This window comes from Rhinoderma darwinii, chromosome 3 (genome assembly GCF_050947455.1).
Source record: "Rhinoderma darwinii isolate aRhiDar2 chromosome 3, aRhiDar2.hap1, whole genome shotgun sequence".
Lineage (NCBI taxonomy): Eukaryota > Metazoa > Chordata > Amphibia > Anura > Rhinodermatidae > Rhinoderma > Rhinoderma darwinii.
In genome coordinates this window covers 308,108,610-308,122,424 of record NC_134689.1, presented here as the reverse complement: position 1 = coordinate 308,122,424, position 13,815 = coordinate 308,108,610, and the positions used below count along the sequence as shown (strand labels likewise).

At 42.8% G+C, this 13,815-nt stretch overlaps 1 protein-coding gene across 8 annotated transcripts in view; it reads right to left on the bottom strand.

Moving 5' to 3' along the window:
* The window catches only part of NTRK3 (neurotrophic receptor tyrosine kinase 3), a 629,741-nt gene that overhangs the window by 414,500 nt on the left and 201,426 nt on the right, over positions 1–13,815 (bottom strand). For all 8 annotated transcript variants that reach the window (XM_075858200.1, XM_075858201.1, XM_075858199.1 and 5 more), the window contains one exon: positions 12,985–13,056. In XM_075858200.1, the coding sequence (XP_075714315.1) occupies positions 12,985–13,056 (72 nt within the window). The remainder of the gene's footprint in view (positions 1–12,984; positions 13,057–13,815) is intronic.

Sequence of the window (13,815 nt, the reverse complement as noted above, 5' to 3'; positions counted from 1 at the left end):
CTGTTAGAACTTCAGAAAGGTGACTCTATACAGAACATTTTAAGATCTGTGTCACAACCTTAATTGTAATACACGGCAAAGCCGGAGAGTGCCCAGGGGTTTTCTACTTTTTGAACTAGCTTTTATTACAAGTCATTTTCTATGTTCAGGTGACAGACTTTACAGCAAGAACTTTTACAATGATACATTGATCACAATATCTTGTACAGTTACATGCTGTTGGCTACACTGAGTTTACAAGTTTGAGTTTATTTATAGAGATTTCTACAAAACTCCAACATAGGAACTATGGTAAAGGTATCACTGTTGCATTGTAAATTGGTTTTCAACATGTGACTTTGGCTTCGTTCAATTTGTGCTACAGTAACTCTTTTGTAAGATCGAATCAGACGATCCCGACACAGATCAATGAGCCTTGGGCACCAATGACCCTGTCACTGGTTCCTCAGTTGTCCTTCCTTTAACCACTTTTGTTAGGTACTTCCCACTACATACTGGGAACACCCCACAAGACCTATCCTTTTGGAGATGCTCTGACCTGGTCCTCTAGCCTTTACAATTTGGCCCTTGTCAAAGTCGCTCAGATTCTTAAACTTACATTTATCCAACACATCAACGTCAAGAACTAACTATATACTTGCCGCATAATATATCCCACCTCTCGTCAAGCACCATTGTAAAGAGTTAATAAACGTTAGTGGTTTTAATATTATGGCTGACACTGGTTTTAATGTTATGGCTGAATGATATAAATGTATATATTATAGAGAGATATCTCTATTAACTAATATGTCATGATAAATGTATTTTTACATCTTACATGCCACACACACAGTGGTACATGACATCACTGACCTGTTAGTGCAAAAGAAAACTAATGTAGGCCAGCGTAATGCTGGCAGCATCCTATCCCTAATAGAAAGTGGCACATAATTAAAAGAAACAAATGCAGAATTTTTAAGCAGTATTATATTGTTAGTAAATGAACTGCTAGGATTGATACTGTACCCTAAGGACCCCAGGTGGTGAAAGCCTCCAGGCAATTGCTACATTTGCTCACCCTATAATCTGGCCAAGCTCCTCTTCTTAAAGAGGCTCTGTCACCACATTATAAGTGCCCTATCTACTACATAAGGAGATCGGCGCTGTAATGTAGGTGACAGTAATGCTTTTTATTTAGAAAAACTATCTATTTTAAACCACTTTATGAGCGATTTTTAGCTTTATGCCTAGAGTTTCTTAATGCCCAAGTGGGCGTGTTTTTACGTTAGACAAAGTGGGCATTGTACAGAGGAGTCTATGACGCTGACCAATCAGCATTATACACTTCTCTCCATTCATTTACACTGCACTAGTGATATAGTTATATCGTTATGTGCAGCTACATACACAAACACTAACATTACTGTAGTGTCCTGATAATGAATATACATCACTACCAGCCTGGACGTGATGTTTATTCAGAATCCTGACACGTCTGAATCTTTTCTGTGAGATTCCAACAAGGCAAGTGTAATCTCGTTTGAAATGACAGGTTACATTGTAATCTCGCAAGATTACGCTTGCCTTGCTGGAATCTCACAGAAAAGATTCAGAAGTGTCAGGATTCTGAATAAACACCACGTCCAGGCTGGTAGTGATGTATATTCATTATCAGGACACTACAGTAATGTTAGTGTTTGTGTATGTAGCTGCACATAACGATATAACTATATCGCTAGTGCAGTGTAAATGAATGGGGAGAAGTGTATGACGCTGATTGGTCAGCGTCATACACTCCTCTGTACAACGCCGACTTGGTCTAACGTAAAAACACGCCCACTTGGGCATTAAGAAACTCATTATCATAAAGCAAAAAAATCGCTCATAAAGTGGTTTAAAATAGATCGTTTTTCGAAATAAAAAGCATTACTGTCACCTACATTACAGCGCCCATCTGCTTATGTAGGATATAGGGCACTTATAATGTGGTGACAGAGTCTCTTTAAACGAACAGTGTATTATTTCCTCCTAGATAACTTTGTGTGAAAAAGCACAGAAATGGTATCAAAACAATTTGTGTGTGGCAGGTCAAATGTGACAAAACAACTTTCTGATAATTCAATGCATTTCGACTTTGAATACTAGACATTTGATTTGTTATTTTTACCATGTGGCCTCCTGACAATGTTGCCTAAATAGCATCAGATATGACCAACTTAAAAGCTTCTGTAAGGAAGTCACAAAGAGTATATCAGAATGCCCCTGTTTGCACTTATCATAACTCTCGCTTTCATTTGCAATGTCAGGTAAAACGTTCTTCAAGGCAATATCTACTGTATGATGCTAACACTATTACAATTCAAACAGCTTTACACAACAACAATACAAAATAACGTACAGTTAAATGACTATGGACAATATATGTGTCACGTTCTGTGGGTATGTGGACCGACTGGGCCGTACCGCCGTAGCGGGATAGCAGCTGGCCAAACAGTGTACCAAGTAAAGTCTATAATCCGAGCAAGAGTACCTGTGGTAGTACAGACAGTAGTGATGGCTAGGCTCCAATGGGACCTTGGCAGCAGACACCAGTCATGGTGTAAAACAACACAACTCCAACTCTTTTAAGGCACAGGAACATGGTAGCACGAGATACAGGTAGCAGGAACAGGAACACTGGGAACAAGAAAACACTAAGGGACTGTTTCCTAGACTGACACGGGAAAACACAACAACGCTCAGGCAATGAGTGAAAGGGCTGGACTCTTCTTATAGTCCAGGATGATTAGACAATTCTAAACATGTGTGCGTGCTGGCGCTTTAAGGCCGGGACTGCGTTCGCACGCACACCCTAGTGGTCACTGCAGGACGGCCACATGTGCTGGCATCTCCGGGAACGAAGGCGTCGGCAGGATGAGAGGAGTCTGAGGTCTGCAGCAGTGGACGTTACAGTATCCCCCCTCTTACGCCTCCTCTTCTTGGGACCAGAGCGAGAGAGGAACTTCTTAATGAGGGTAGGGGCATTGAGGTTCTCTTCTGGCTCCCAGGACCTCTCCTCTGAACCAAATCCCTTCCAATCCACTAGATGGAAGGTTCCTCCTCCTAGTTTTTGGTGTCAAGGATCCCTTTAACTTCAAATGTATCAGTAGAAAATGCTTCGGCATGTAGGCTGAAGTGGATCTGGCACTGGTTCAGAAATCCCCTGCAGGTCCTCACATCTCAATCATAGCAATGAGGTAGTGGCAGAGTAAATCGGGGGTCAGCACTGCCAGGAGGTGCAGTCAGGGAGTTAGTATTGGCAGGAGGTGCAGCAGGAGGAACAGCAGAGGCAATAGGAGCAGGTGTCAGGGGAACTGCAGCTTGCGTATCCAGCCGATGTGCAATAATGTTCACCGCCTGAGGAGTTGGTCCTTTCGTTATTGGCAGACTAGCATATCTGCCTGCATGGCTTGTTATGTCGTCACAGTCTTGGGTTGACCAGCTGGGTCTATGGCCTGAGCGTACTGTCATGTTCTGTGGGTATGTGGACCCACTGGGCCGTAATGACGTAGCGGGATAGCAGCTGGCCAAACAGTGTACCAAGTAAAGTCTATAGTCTGAATAAGGGTACCTGTGGTAGTACAGACAGTAGCGATGACTAGGCTCAGATGGGACCTTGGCAGCAGACAGCAGGCAAGGTGTAACACAAAACAACTCCAACTCTTTTAAGGAACAGGAACAAGGTAGCACGGGATACAGGTAGAAGGAACAGGAACACTGAGAACAAGAAAACACTAAGGGACCATTTGCTAGACTGATACACGAAAACACAACAACGCTCAGGCAATGAGTGAAGGGGCAGAGCCCTTCTTATAGTCCAGGGTGATTAGACAATTCTGTGCGTGCTGGCCCTTTAAGGCCAGGACTGTGCTCGCGTGCACATCCTAGTGGTCACTGCAGGTCGCGACAGCCGCATGTGTTGGCATCTCTGGGAAGAAAGGCGTCGGCAGGATGAGAGGAGGTTGCAGTCTGCGGCTGCAGACGTTAAAATATGGATCATAAAGTATATTGTTCCTATTTCCGAGGAGTAGAAGGGAAACTGTTCTTAATTACATTTCTAGTACACATAAAAGTTTTCTTCAAACAATGACTTACAGCACTACTTTTTACTGTTCTTGACTGGGTAGATTTCACAAGGTTATTTGCCCTTTTAAATAACATTTTGCAATTAAAATATTAGTGTTGGATGACTTTGTAAATAAATTAATTTTATTATCTGATTTAAAATATACAGCATGTTGTTGCATTGTCCATGTAAACTCAAAATTAAAGGACAATTTGGCTGTTTAATTTTTGGAATCTGTATGCATTTTATTTCCACTCTCACACATTTATTTGCACATTTAACTTATTAGCTAAACTTTTACAGTGTAAGGGGGTCACGCACATGGCAAAGCCATGTGCACAATGCATGTGCACGAAGCCTGTATGGAGCCTGTATGGCAGTGCAACTAGTACAGAGCCTCATGTCCGTGTGTTACTGTAAAGGCACCAACAAGAAAAATTCCACAGCACCGGACCACAAGTGGGTGCACGCCTCAATAGGACCATGTCCACGGTCCTCAATACTGGGCAATCGAAAATAAACAGGGAGGCAGTGCTTCCAAAAAAAGGGACAGCTTTAATCACCCGTGCAACGTTTCAGTACAACAGAAAGGTACTGTTGTACTGAAACGTTGCACGGGTGATTAAATCTGTCCCTTTTTTTTTAAGTGCTGCTTCCCTGTCTATTTTTGATTGCACTGTAAAGGCAGCGTCACGTACCGTATGTACGGAGATATTCTTCCCTAGCAGTATTGCTTCATATACACATACGGCATTGGATGAAGCATGCCACCACTTTTTTTGTTGGTTTTGTGCATGGGGCCTCTACTGTAACTCTGTATGCCTTCGATCTCATATAAACCCATATGGAGGTACAGTAGAAGCCTCATGCACCTCTACAGGAGCCCCATTACAGTTCTGCACTACATACAGTGCTGTGCTGGTATTGCAGTTCATGTACCACGTTAACTGTGGTACGTTGAAAATTCCTAAATTTGGACATACATAAAGATCATCCGAGGCCCCTGTAAAAAGCCAGGAAAAGGGTAACCTCCAGTCTCTCCACTATCTATAATGACCAATGCATATACATAGGTGAGGGGCATCCCTTTGATTGCATCACAGAGTTTTGTACATATGTACTTTCAGCCTTGGGGTACATGAATACATATATAAATATACCTATTTGGTATCTCCTTAACAACCCAGAGAATAAGGCTAGGCCAAGTCACTAAAAGTGTGGCACTTCAATGCAATCTCTATGTTTTCTTATGAGGGTGTAAAAAAAAAACTTGCAATGATCGCAAGAATGCTGATTATATTGGAATTCTTGTGATTGTGTCAAGAATTTTCAAGAATGTGTCAAGTATTTTTTTCCTCATGAGATACTCTGAGGTTGAGGGTGAGTTGTGGCAAAGCCATATTTTTGCTGATTCGTCGGCGACCCCACTTCGCCGTGGAGTTGTGGAGCCCAAGCCTAAATTAAAGGTGAATGGTAAAAATGGCATAAAAATTCAACTAACAGAAAATAAAATAATGCCAATGTACATGTAACATCAAATATTATATAGCTATGGCAATGTGTTCCTTAAGGTCAAAATTGGCTACATCCTTAAAGGGGTATTTCCATTCACTTCTATGGAATTACGGAAACAGACAAATACTCAGCTGATTTCGTAATTCCCACCCACCTCTCCATAGATTTTTCGCCTGGATGTAGTGGTCAGTGGCCGCCTAACCAGGTGGGACTAGGTCAGAGGACCCACATTCTTGAGATAGGGGAGGGTCCCAGAGGTGAAAGCTGCATCTCCCTGACATATATGGAATATCCTGTGAGTATGCTATAAATGTCGAACATGGCAATACCCCTTTAAGTGATTAAATATATGTAATCATCTATATTATAACTGGTTGACTAAATTTCACAAATCATTTTTTTTACATTTAGCAGTTCAGTTACTTGTGCTCAATAGGGAAAGAAATATTATCTTTTTATGCATGGAAATAATTTCTAATATTTCAATAGCAGTAGTTGTGCCTCTTTAATGATACAATTAATATAGAAAATAATTTTCTGTCCTTTAGAATTGCAATCACTTGAGAAGAGGAAAGTACTAAGACTGAATTCCAATCCATTAATAGGGAATGCAAAATGATGAGGAACCAATGATACTTTGTGCAGTGAACAAAGAGATCATTAATAAATAGCAAATTCCACCTCTTGCATGTAAATACAACAAATAATACACATAAAGGAATTATTCTTATTGAGACAAATGGTAACAATTAGTGTTGTACGCTGTTATATTTCTGTACCTACATGGTTGCAAAATAATGAGTTTGACTAGAGAGCAGTTACATCTGATTTTCCAATTCACACTCCATGATCGGAAACAACTGGCTTCATTTGATCGTGCAATGCAAATGACAACCATGTTATAGTTTAAGGGGTCAACCACAATTATAAAAAAACATGGCTGCTTTCTTCTAAAACATCCCAGACCTGGTGATGGGTTGTATCTAGCATACCTCCCAACCATGCCGGATCCGGCGTGAGAGTCCTGGTTTCTCACCGCTGTCCCGCCGTCCTGGGCGGTCTGCAAAATGTCCCGCTGGGCGCTGCAGCTGTATCAAAACAGCTGATCGCTGCTGACAGGCACCCTGCAGGCCGGACGTCTGCAGCAGCGATCAGAAGAAGGCAGGTGTCTTGCGGCGGTATTCTGACTGGGATCGATGCATGCCTGGTAGTGGACCAGTCCAGTCACCTGACCTTTCATCTGACCGGTCAGGTGACAGGTCAGGTGACTAGACTGGTCCACTCCCGGGCCGCCATCGACACCAGTGAGAACGCCGCTGCAAGACTCCTGCCTTATTCTGACGGTGAGTGACATCAAAGCAGAGCGGAGAGTGGCAGCAGTAGTGCCAGCTACCTCTACCGCTCTCCGCTCTGGCGGCATTGTGGCACAAAGTATAAGGGGGTTGTGTGGCACTATGTATAAGTTCGAGGGGGGGTTGTGTGGCACTATGTACAAGGGGGAGGGGGTTGTGTGGCACTATGTACAAGGGGGAGGGGGGTTGTGTGGCACTATGTACAAGGGGGAAGGGGGTTGTGTGGCACTATGTACAAGGGGAGAGGGGGTTGTGTGGCACTATGTACTAGGGGTAGGGGCTTGTGTGGTGCTATGTACAAAAGGGGGGCTGTGTGTGGCGCTATCAACAGGGGGGCTGTGTGTGTCACTATCTACAGGCGGCTGTGTGTGGAGCTATCTACAGGGGGGGCTGTTTGTGTGGAGCTATGTACAGGGGGGCTGTGTGTGGAGCTATCTACAGGGGGCTGGGTGTGGAGCTATCTACAGGGGGGCTGTGTGTGTAGCTATCTACAGGGGGGGCTGTGTGTGGTGCTATCTACAGGGGGACTGTGTGTGGCGCTATCTACAGGGGGGATGTGTGTGGCGCTATCAACAGGGGGCTGTGTGTGGCGCTATGTACAAGGGGGGAGGGGGTTGTGTGGCACTATGTACAAGGGGGAGGGGGGTTGTGTGGCACTATGTACAAGGGGGGAGGGGGGTTGTGTGACACTATGTACAAGGGGAAGGGGGGTTGTGTGGCACTATGTACTAGGGGTAGGGGCTTGTGTGGTGCTATGTACAAAAAGGGGGCTGTGTGTGGCGCTATCTACAGGGGGGCTGTGTGTGTCGCTATCTACAGGCGGCTTTGTGTGGAGCTATCTACAGGGGGCTGTGTGTGTGGAGCTATCTACAGGAGGGCTGTGTGTGGAGCTATCTACAAGGGGCTGGGTGTGGAGCTATCTACAGGGGGGCTGTGTGTGTAGCTATCTACAGGGGGGCTGTGTGTGGTGCTATCTACAGGGGGACTGTGTGTGGCGCTATCTACAGGGGGGATGTGTGTGGCGCTATCAACAGGGGGCTGTGTGTGGCACTATGTACAAGGGGGAGGGGGTTGTGTGGCACTATGTACAAGGGGGGAGGGGGTTGTGTGGCATTATGTACAAGGGGGGGTTGTGTGGCACTATGTACTAGGGGTAGGGGCTTGTGTGGCGCTATGTACAAAAGGAGGGCTGTGTGTGGCGCTATCTACAGGGGGGCTGTGTGTGTATCTATCTACAGGGGGTCTGTGTGTGTCGCTATCTACAGGCGGCTGTGTGTAGAGCTATCTACAGGGGGGCTGTGTGTGTGGAGCTATCTACAGGGGGGCTGTGTGTGGAGTTATCTACAGGGGGCTGGGTGTGGAGCTATCTACAGGGGGGCTGTGTGTGTAGCTATCTACAGGGGGGGCTGTGTGTGGTGCTATCTACAGGGCGGCTGTGTGTGGCGCTATCTACAGGGGGATGTGTGTGGCGCTATCAATAGGGGACTGTGTGTGGCGCTATCTACAGGGGGCTGTGTGTGGAGCAATCTACAGGGGGCTGTGTGTGGAGCAATCTACAGGGGGGCTGTGTGTGGAGCTATCTACAGGGGGGCTGTGTCTGGCGCTATCAACAGGGGGGCTGTGTGTGGCGCTATCTACAGGGGGGCTGTGTATGGCGCTATCTACAGGGGGGCTGTGTGTGGAGCTAACTACAGGGGGCTGTGTGTGGAGCTATCTACAGGGGGGCTGTGTGTGGAGCTATCTACAAGGGGCTGTGTGTGGCGCTATCTACAGGGGGCTGTCTGTGGAGCTAACTACAGGGGGCTGTGTGTGGAGCTATCTACAGGGGGGCTGTGTGTGGAGCTATATACAGGGGGGGGCTGTATGTGGAGCTATCTACAGGGGGCTGTGTGTGGAGCTATCTACAGGGGGCTGTGTGTGGAGCTATCTACAGGGGGGCTGTGTGTGGGGCTATCTACAGGGGTGCTGTGTATGGCACTATCTACAGGGGGGCTGTGTGAGGATCGATCTACAAGGGAGCTCATGTGGATGATTTTTCCATTGACCGGTAGCAGAGTTACACAACTGAAAAAAAAAAAATCCCCATCATGTAACTCAAAAAAAAAAGGAAGTGCTTGCTGAGGAGAATCACGGACGTGAAAAACGGATGCCACACGCAAAGCACACTGATGCAGAACGGAAAGCACACTGGCGGCGCACGGACATGAAATGCAGGAAATACGGTTTGTTTTTTGCACACGCAAATCGGACACGCTCGTGTGAATGAAGCATTAAAGGGAGAAAAAGGTTCTAGTCTGGAGTTGAAACATATGAGTGAATAAGGATCCTCTTACTTCATTGAAGTAGGAGTGCTACCACAATTCCTTCCTATACGGTTTATAATTGGAGCTCCTGATCGATCAGGATTCCTTGCTCCATTTTTGGGATTTATTCAGTAGTGTACATAGAAGATCGCAAAAGATAAAAAAAGAGACCTTTTTTTAAGTGCTGCTTGACGCCACTGCGCTCCTAACCACCTGTGACAGAAGGTCTTGAAACCAGCACGTTCCTAACCTACGGTGACAGGAGGTCTTGGTGCCACCATCCCATTCATGACTGGAGTAATTTTTCTACTTCCTATCTTTCTAACATTGCAAAAACATTGATTTATCCTTGGAGAAAACGACACTGCTGCTCCTCTGGTGCTGTTCTGTATGCAGCTTTGAATATAACATTGATGTTACAACATTAGCAATACAGTGAAGGGGAGAGCCGGCCCATTGTTTCAGAACATTTTTTTCACTCATCACACTATGACCATGTTTTGGCCAAGCTGCTTTATGATTCAGCTCAGCATCTGATGTTGCAATGTGACAGCTCATCTCACCAAGCGGAACATGTGGTCTTCTAGCTCTAGCCATTGTCTGAAAGCAAAGGTCAACTGATGCATCAAGATTACGTTCAATAATTTCGATTCCATCTGGCGGATAAAGAGCCTCTCCCATTCTAGCCAATGAGAAGCAATGGAGATCTGTTTTGAATTTTTTCTTTTTAGATGAGCAGGAAGAGCTTTCATATTCCTGAATGATGTCAATACAAATATGAACAAACTGAAGAGGAGACATCTGTGCATTACTGTCACTTTAGTCAAGCTTCACCCCTGGTATTATGCTCAGAAGTCACATTCAGTCCTGTAATAAGCTTCATAAAGACTTGCAAAATTCCGCATTGCTTTAAACCCAGCATCATCTGCCCTAAATAACTGCAATTTAAAACCAGAAATTAAATCAAAGATTTATTTAGCTAGTAAAGTTTATGAACCTCTGAAATCCGATATCAAATTCAATTAAATGGCTGTTCCTATTCACGAGGACATGTTTACAATGTTTAAGTTGTAATTCTAAATGTTCAGTCTTTAGACTTTTTAGAAAAAAATCAATGTGTGGCTGTACAAAGCACAACATAATTTGGAACACTTAGATTACAAGAAATGACGCATTAGTCAAAGAAAAACAAAGTCCTCATTTAGGAATGTCGAGTTAAGGCCAAATAGATCCGGGTCTGTTATGTATTATCATCACACTTCAGATCTGGGGGGAAATCTAGGTAAGAAAGGGCTGATTTAACACCTTGCTTCTGGCGATAGGAGCATTTGATCGTGCCCCATCGTGCGCAACAAAAACTGCCACACAATTCTGTTGCAAACCATGCCAAATCAAAGGTGGTATAAGAAGGATAAAAGTGTCTGGCAGGTGAAGTAAGATGTGCCAAATTTATCATACAGCATTCACCACTGTGATGAAATTCCGACTGCCTGGTCCAAGGGCCCTTTTACACAAGCCAATTGTCGGGAAAACGAGCGCTCACAGAACGCTCGTTCCCGATAATTGCCCTGTGTAAACCGGGCAACGATCAGCCGATGAATGAGCTCAACTGATCGTATAGTTTTAAGTGACGAAAATATTATCGTTGTCGGCAGCACATCTCTCTGTGTAAACAGGGAGACGTGATGCCAACATGATAGAAATGTATGGGACGAGCCATCATAGTAACAAGCGCTCGTCCCCATACATAGCTCCTTGTGAAAGGCGCAAACGAGCGCTGATCACCAAGCTGTCTCGTTGATCGCCGCTCGTTTACACGGCCCACGTCAGGCCGTGTAAGACCACCTTAAGTTTTTGCTGTCTAAATCTTAGATTGCATTAGTACATGTGCCCCAATATGCTCAGACAGTGCTACACAAGAGTCTTGCATTTAGTTATATGCATTATTAATACCATTTGTACATAATCGGTATAAGGTCCCATATTATGAAGGAGAAACAGCCTGAGGGTCATGGCACATTTCTCAGGATTGAAAAGGACAGTGAGGGAAGAACAATTTTTTTTGGACCTGAGGTCCTTAGACAGAGGGGTGTGAAGGCAAGAATGTCATGCAGACCCCTCTAATATTAAACAAAGCCTCTGATCACAGTAGGGATTAATCTTTCAGTGGCATCTGTCTATCTATCTATCTATCTATCTATCTCATATCTATCTCATATCTATCTATCTCATATCTATCTATCTCATATCTATCTATCTCATATCTATCTATCTCATATCTATCTAATATCTATCTATCTAATATCTATCTATCTAATATCTATCTATCTAATATCTATCTATCTAATATCTATCTATCTATCTATCTAATATCTATCTATCTATCTATCTATCTATCTATCTATCTATCTATCTATCTATCTATCTATCTATCTATCTATCTATCTATCTATCTATCTATCTATCTATCTATCTATCTATCTATCTATCTATCTATCGTATTTTATTAGTAGATATAGGAGTGCCTTGTACAGTTTTACAGAATTTCATTGTGAGTTAAGCGTAGCCAAAATTGAAACTACACTCTAAAGTGACATAAATCCTTCAGTATCTCAGCAGGTGCGGGAAGAATTAATTTTGTTCTTCTTTTATTTCAACTTCGAGTGATCATCCATGGAAAAAAAAGAACTAGAAAAGTTAATGAAAATTTTATGTCTGCTGGGATAGGTAAATGGTCTGTTTGGCGCTTTGATATGATGAGATAATCATTGGAGCTTTGATCACTTATTCAGGTGACAAAACTGGAAAACTTTATGAGCGGAAATTAAAAATAAAGACATTTTGTAGTTTAGATCAACTGGAATAAAAGGGAAGCAGCAGAATATTCCAATCCCCTCACAATAAACAGGTCGGAAGGTTTGTTCCATAAAATGAAATATATGTGGAAAAAAGCTTTTAAGACATTTTTTGTTAAAGGTATTGTATCACCTATATATATTTATTTTTTTACTAATTAAAACATAACGAAACATCTAATTTGTTTTTTTTAATCTGTTTTTATTTTTTGACTCTCAATGTTGTTATTCTATTTTCTCTACATGATTATGGGGACAGCCATATTGCTTGAGCTGTTTTTAACAGCATTTGGAGATATGCTTTACAGCACCCACATGGACCATAGGAAACAATGGTCTGGAGCTGACCCATTGACTATTATGGGAAAGTTTTTTAGGCATGCTCTGTTACTGTGCAGGAAGTGATAGGAGGGGAGCTTTGTCCATTACCTATTATCATGGTGTATTCTGTGTTATCTTTTTATAGGTGTTACCTTTCAGCATAATCCTGCCTGTGATGATAATGAGATGAGTGCTGAGAAGTGATCTCTACAGAACAGTCTATTATAAGGCTTAGTGGCTAGAGTGAAAATGGCAAGATTTTAGGATAATTTTTTAATATAGATAATGACATAGAAAATAAAAAAAAAACACTAAAAATTCTTACAAATTATGTTTACCGTATAAACTTGATTTAAATAATAGGTCATTTTCTGATGACACATTCCCTTTAAATAGGTAACATACTATTATGTATAAGAAATTCTGTAAGGGTTTTTACATATAAGTGTTCTTATCTATACAGTATCTGCCAATATGTAAGAATCTGCAATAAAAATTGTATAGCCAAGCTTAATTATCCTACTAAGGTAAAAATTAATATATCAACTTACATGTAGTGCAAATGTGGATTCTTGGAAAACGCCCGTGGCTGTATGCTTCTCAGTCCAGAGTTCATGATTGTTCTGCAAAAGATAAGCATTATAATAATGTTACATTATCAGCTATTTAACATATTGAAATTAAATCTGTGAATGCTATATGGAAGAAATGCAAAAAGACTGAAAAAGATAAAAATTGAGCTACAAAAAGCATGTTATATGCTGGGAGGGCATGATGTGCTGGCGTTTGGTTTGGAATGCAGAGCAGCCCGCTTTAGCTAACACTAGCGGCGTTACAAATAGGCTGTTATTCGGCAAGATACGCCATGCCTGACGACCAGCACATTATCCCTCCACGTATTACACATAGTACTGACACCCCATGTACTATTCACAGCACTGACCCCTATTCATCACATTTATTTATTTATTTTTATTACATTATTACACAGTTCTGACACTTTCATACATACATATTTATTTTTTACCATCCATTCACACCCTAGCACTACACTGACACACATTTATCACACACCTTTGAGCACTTAGTCCGCCACTCCCCTCAAGACTAGTGGGAGGGGCTATCACTATTTAATGCACACTCCTTCTGCAGCATTCTTTGACCCGTCTGCGTCCTGATGGGAACGGGTTTTCACCCACCCACCTACCTAGTGAGTATGGCCTTTTTTGTGGTTTTGATATTTATGTCCCATTTTTTCTGTTTGTGTTTTTAAATTAGGAACGAAAAGTTCTGGTTAGGGACTCGCAAGGCACTGGGGACCCTTGACGTTGGGTTGCGAGCTTTGCGTATTTTGGCCAAAATAACAACTAATACCCCATGTT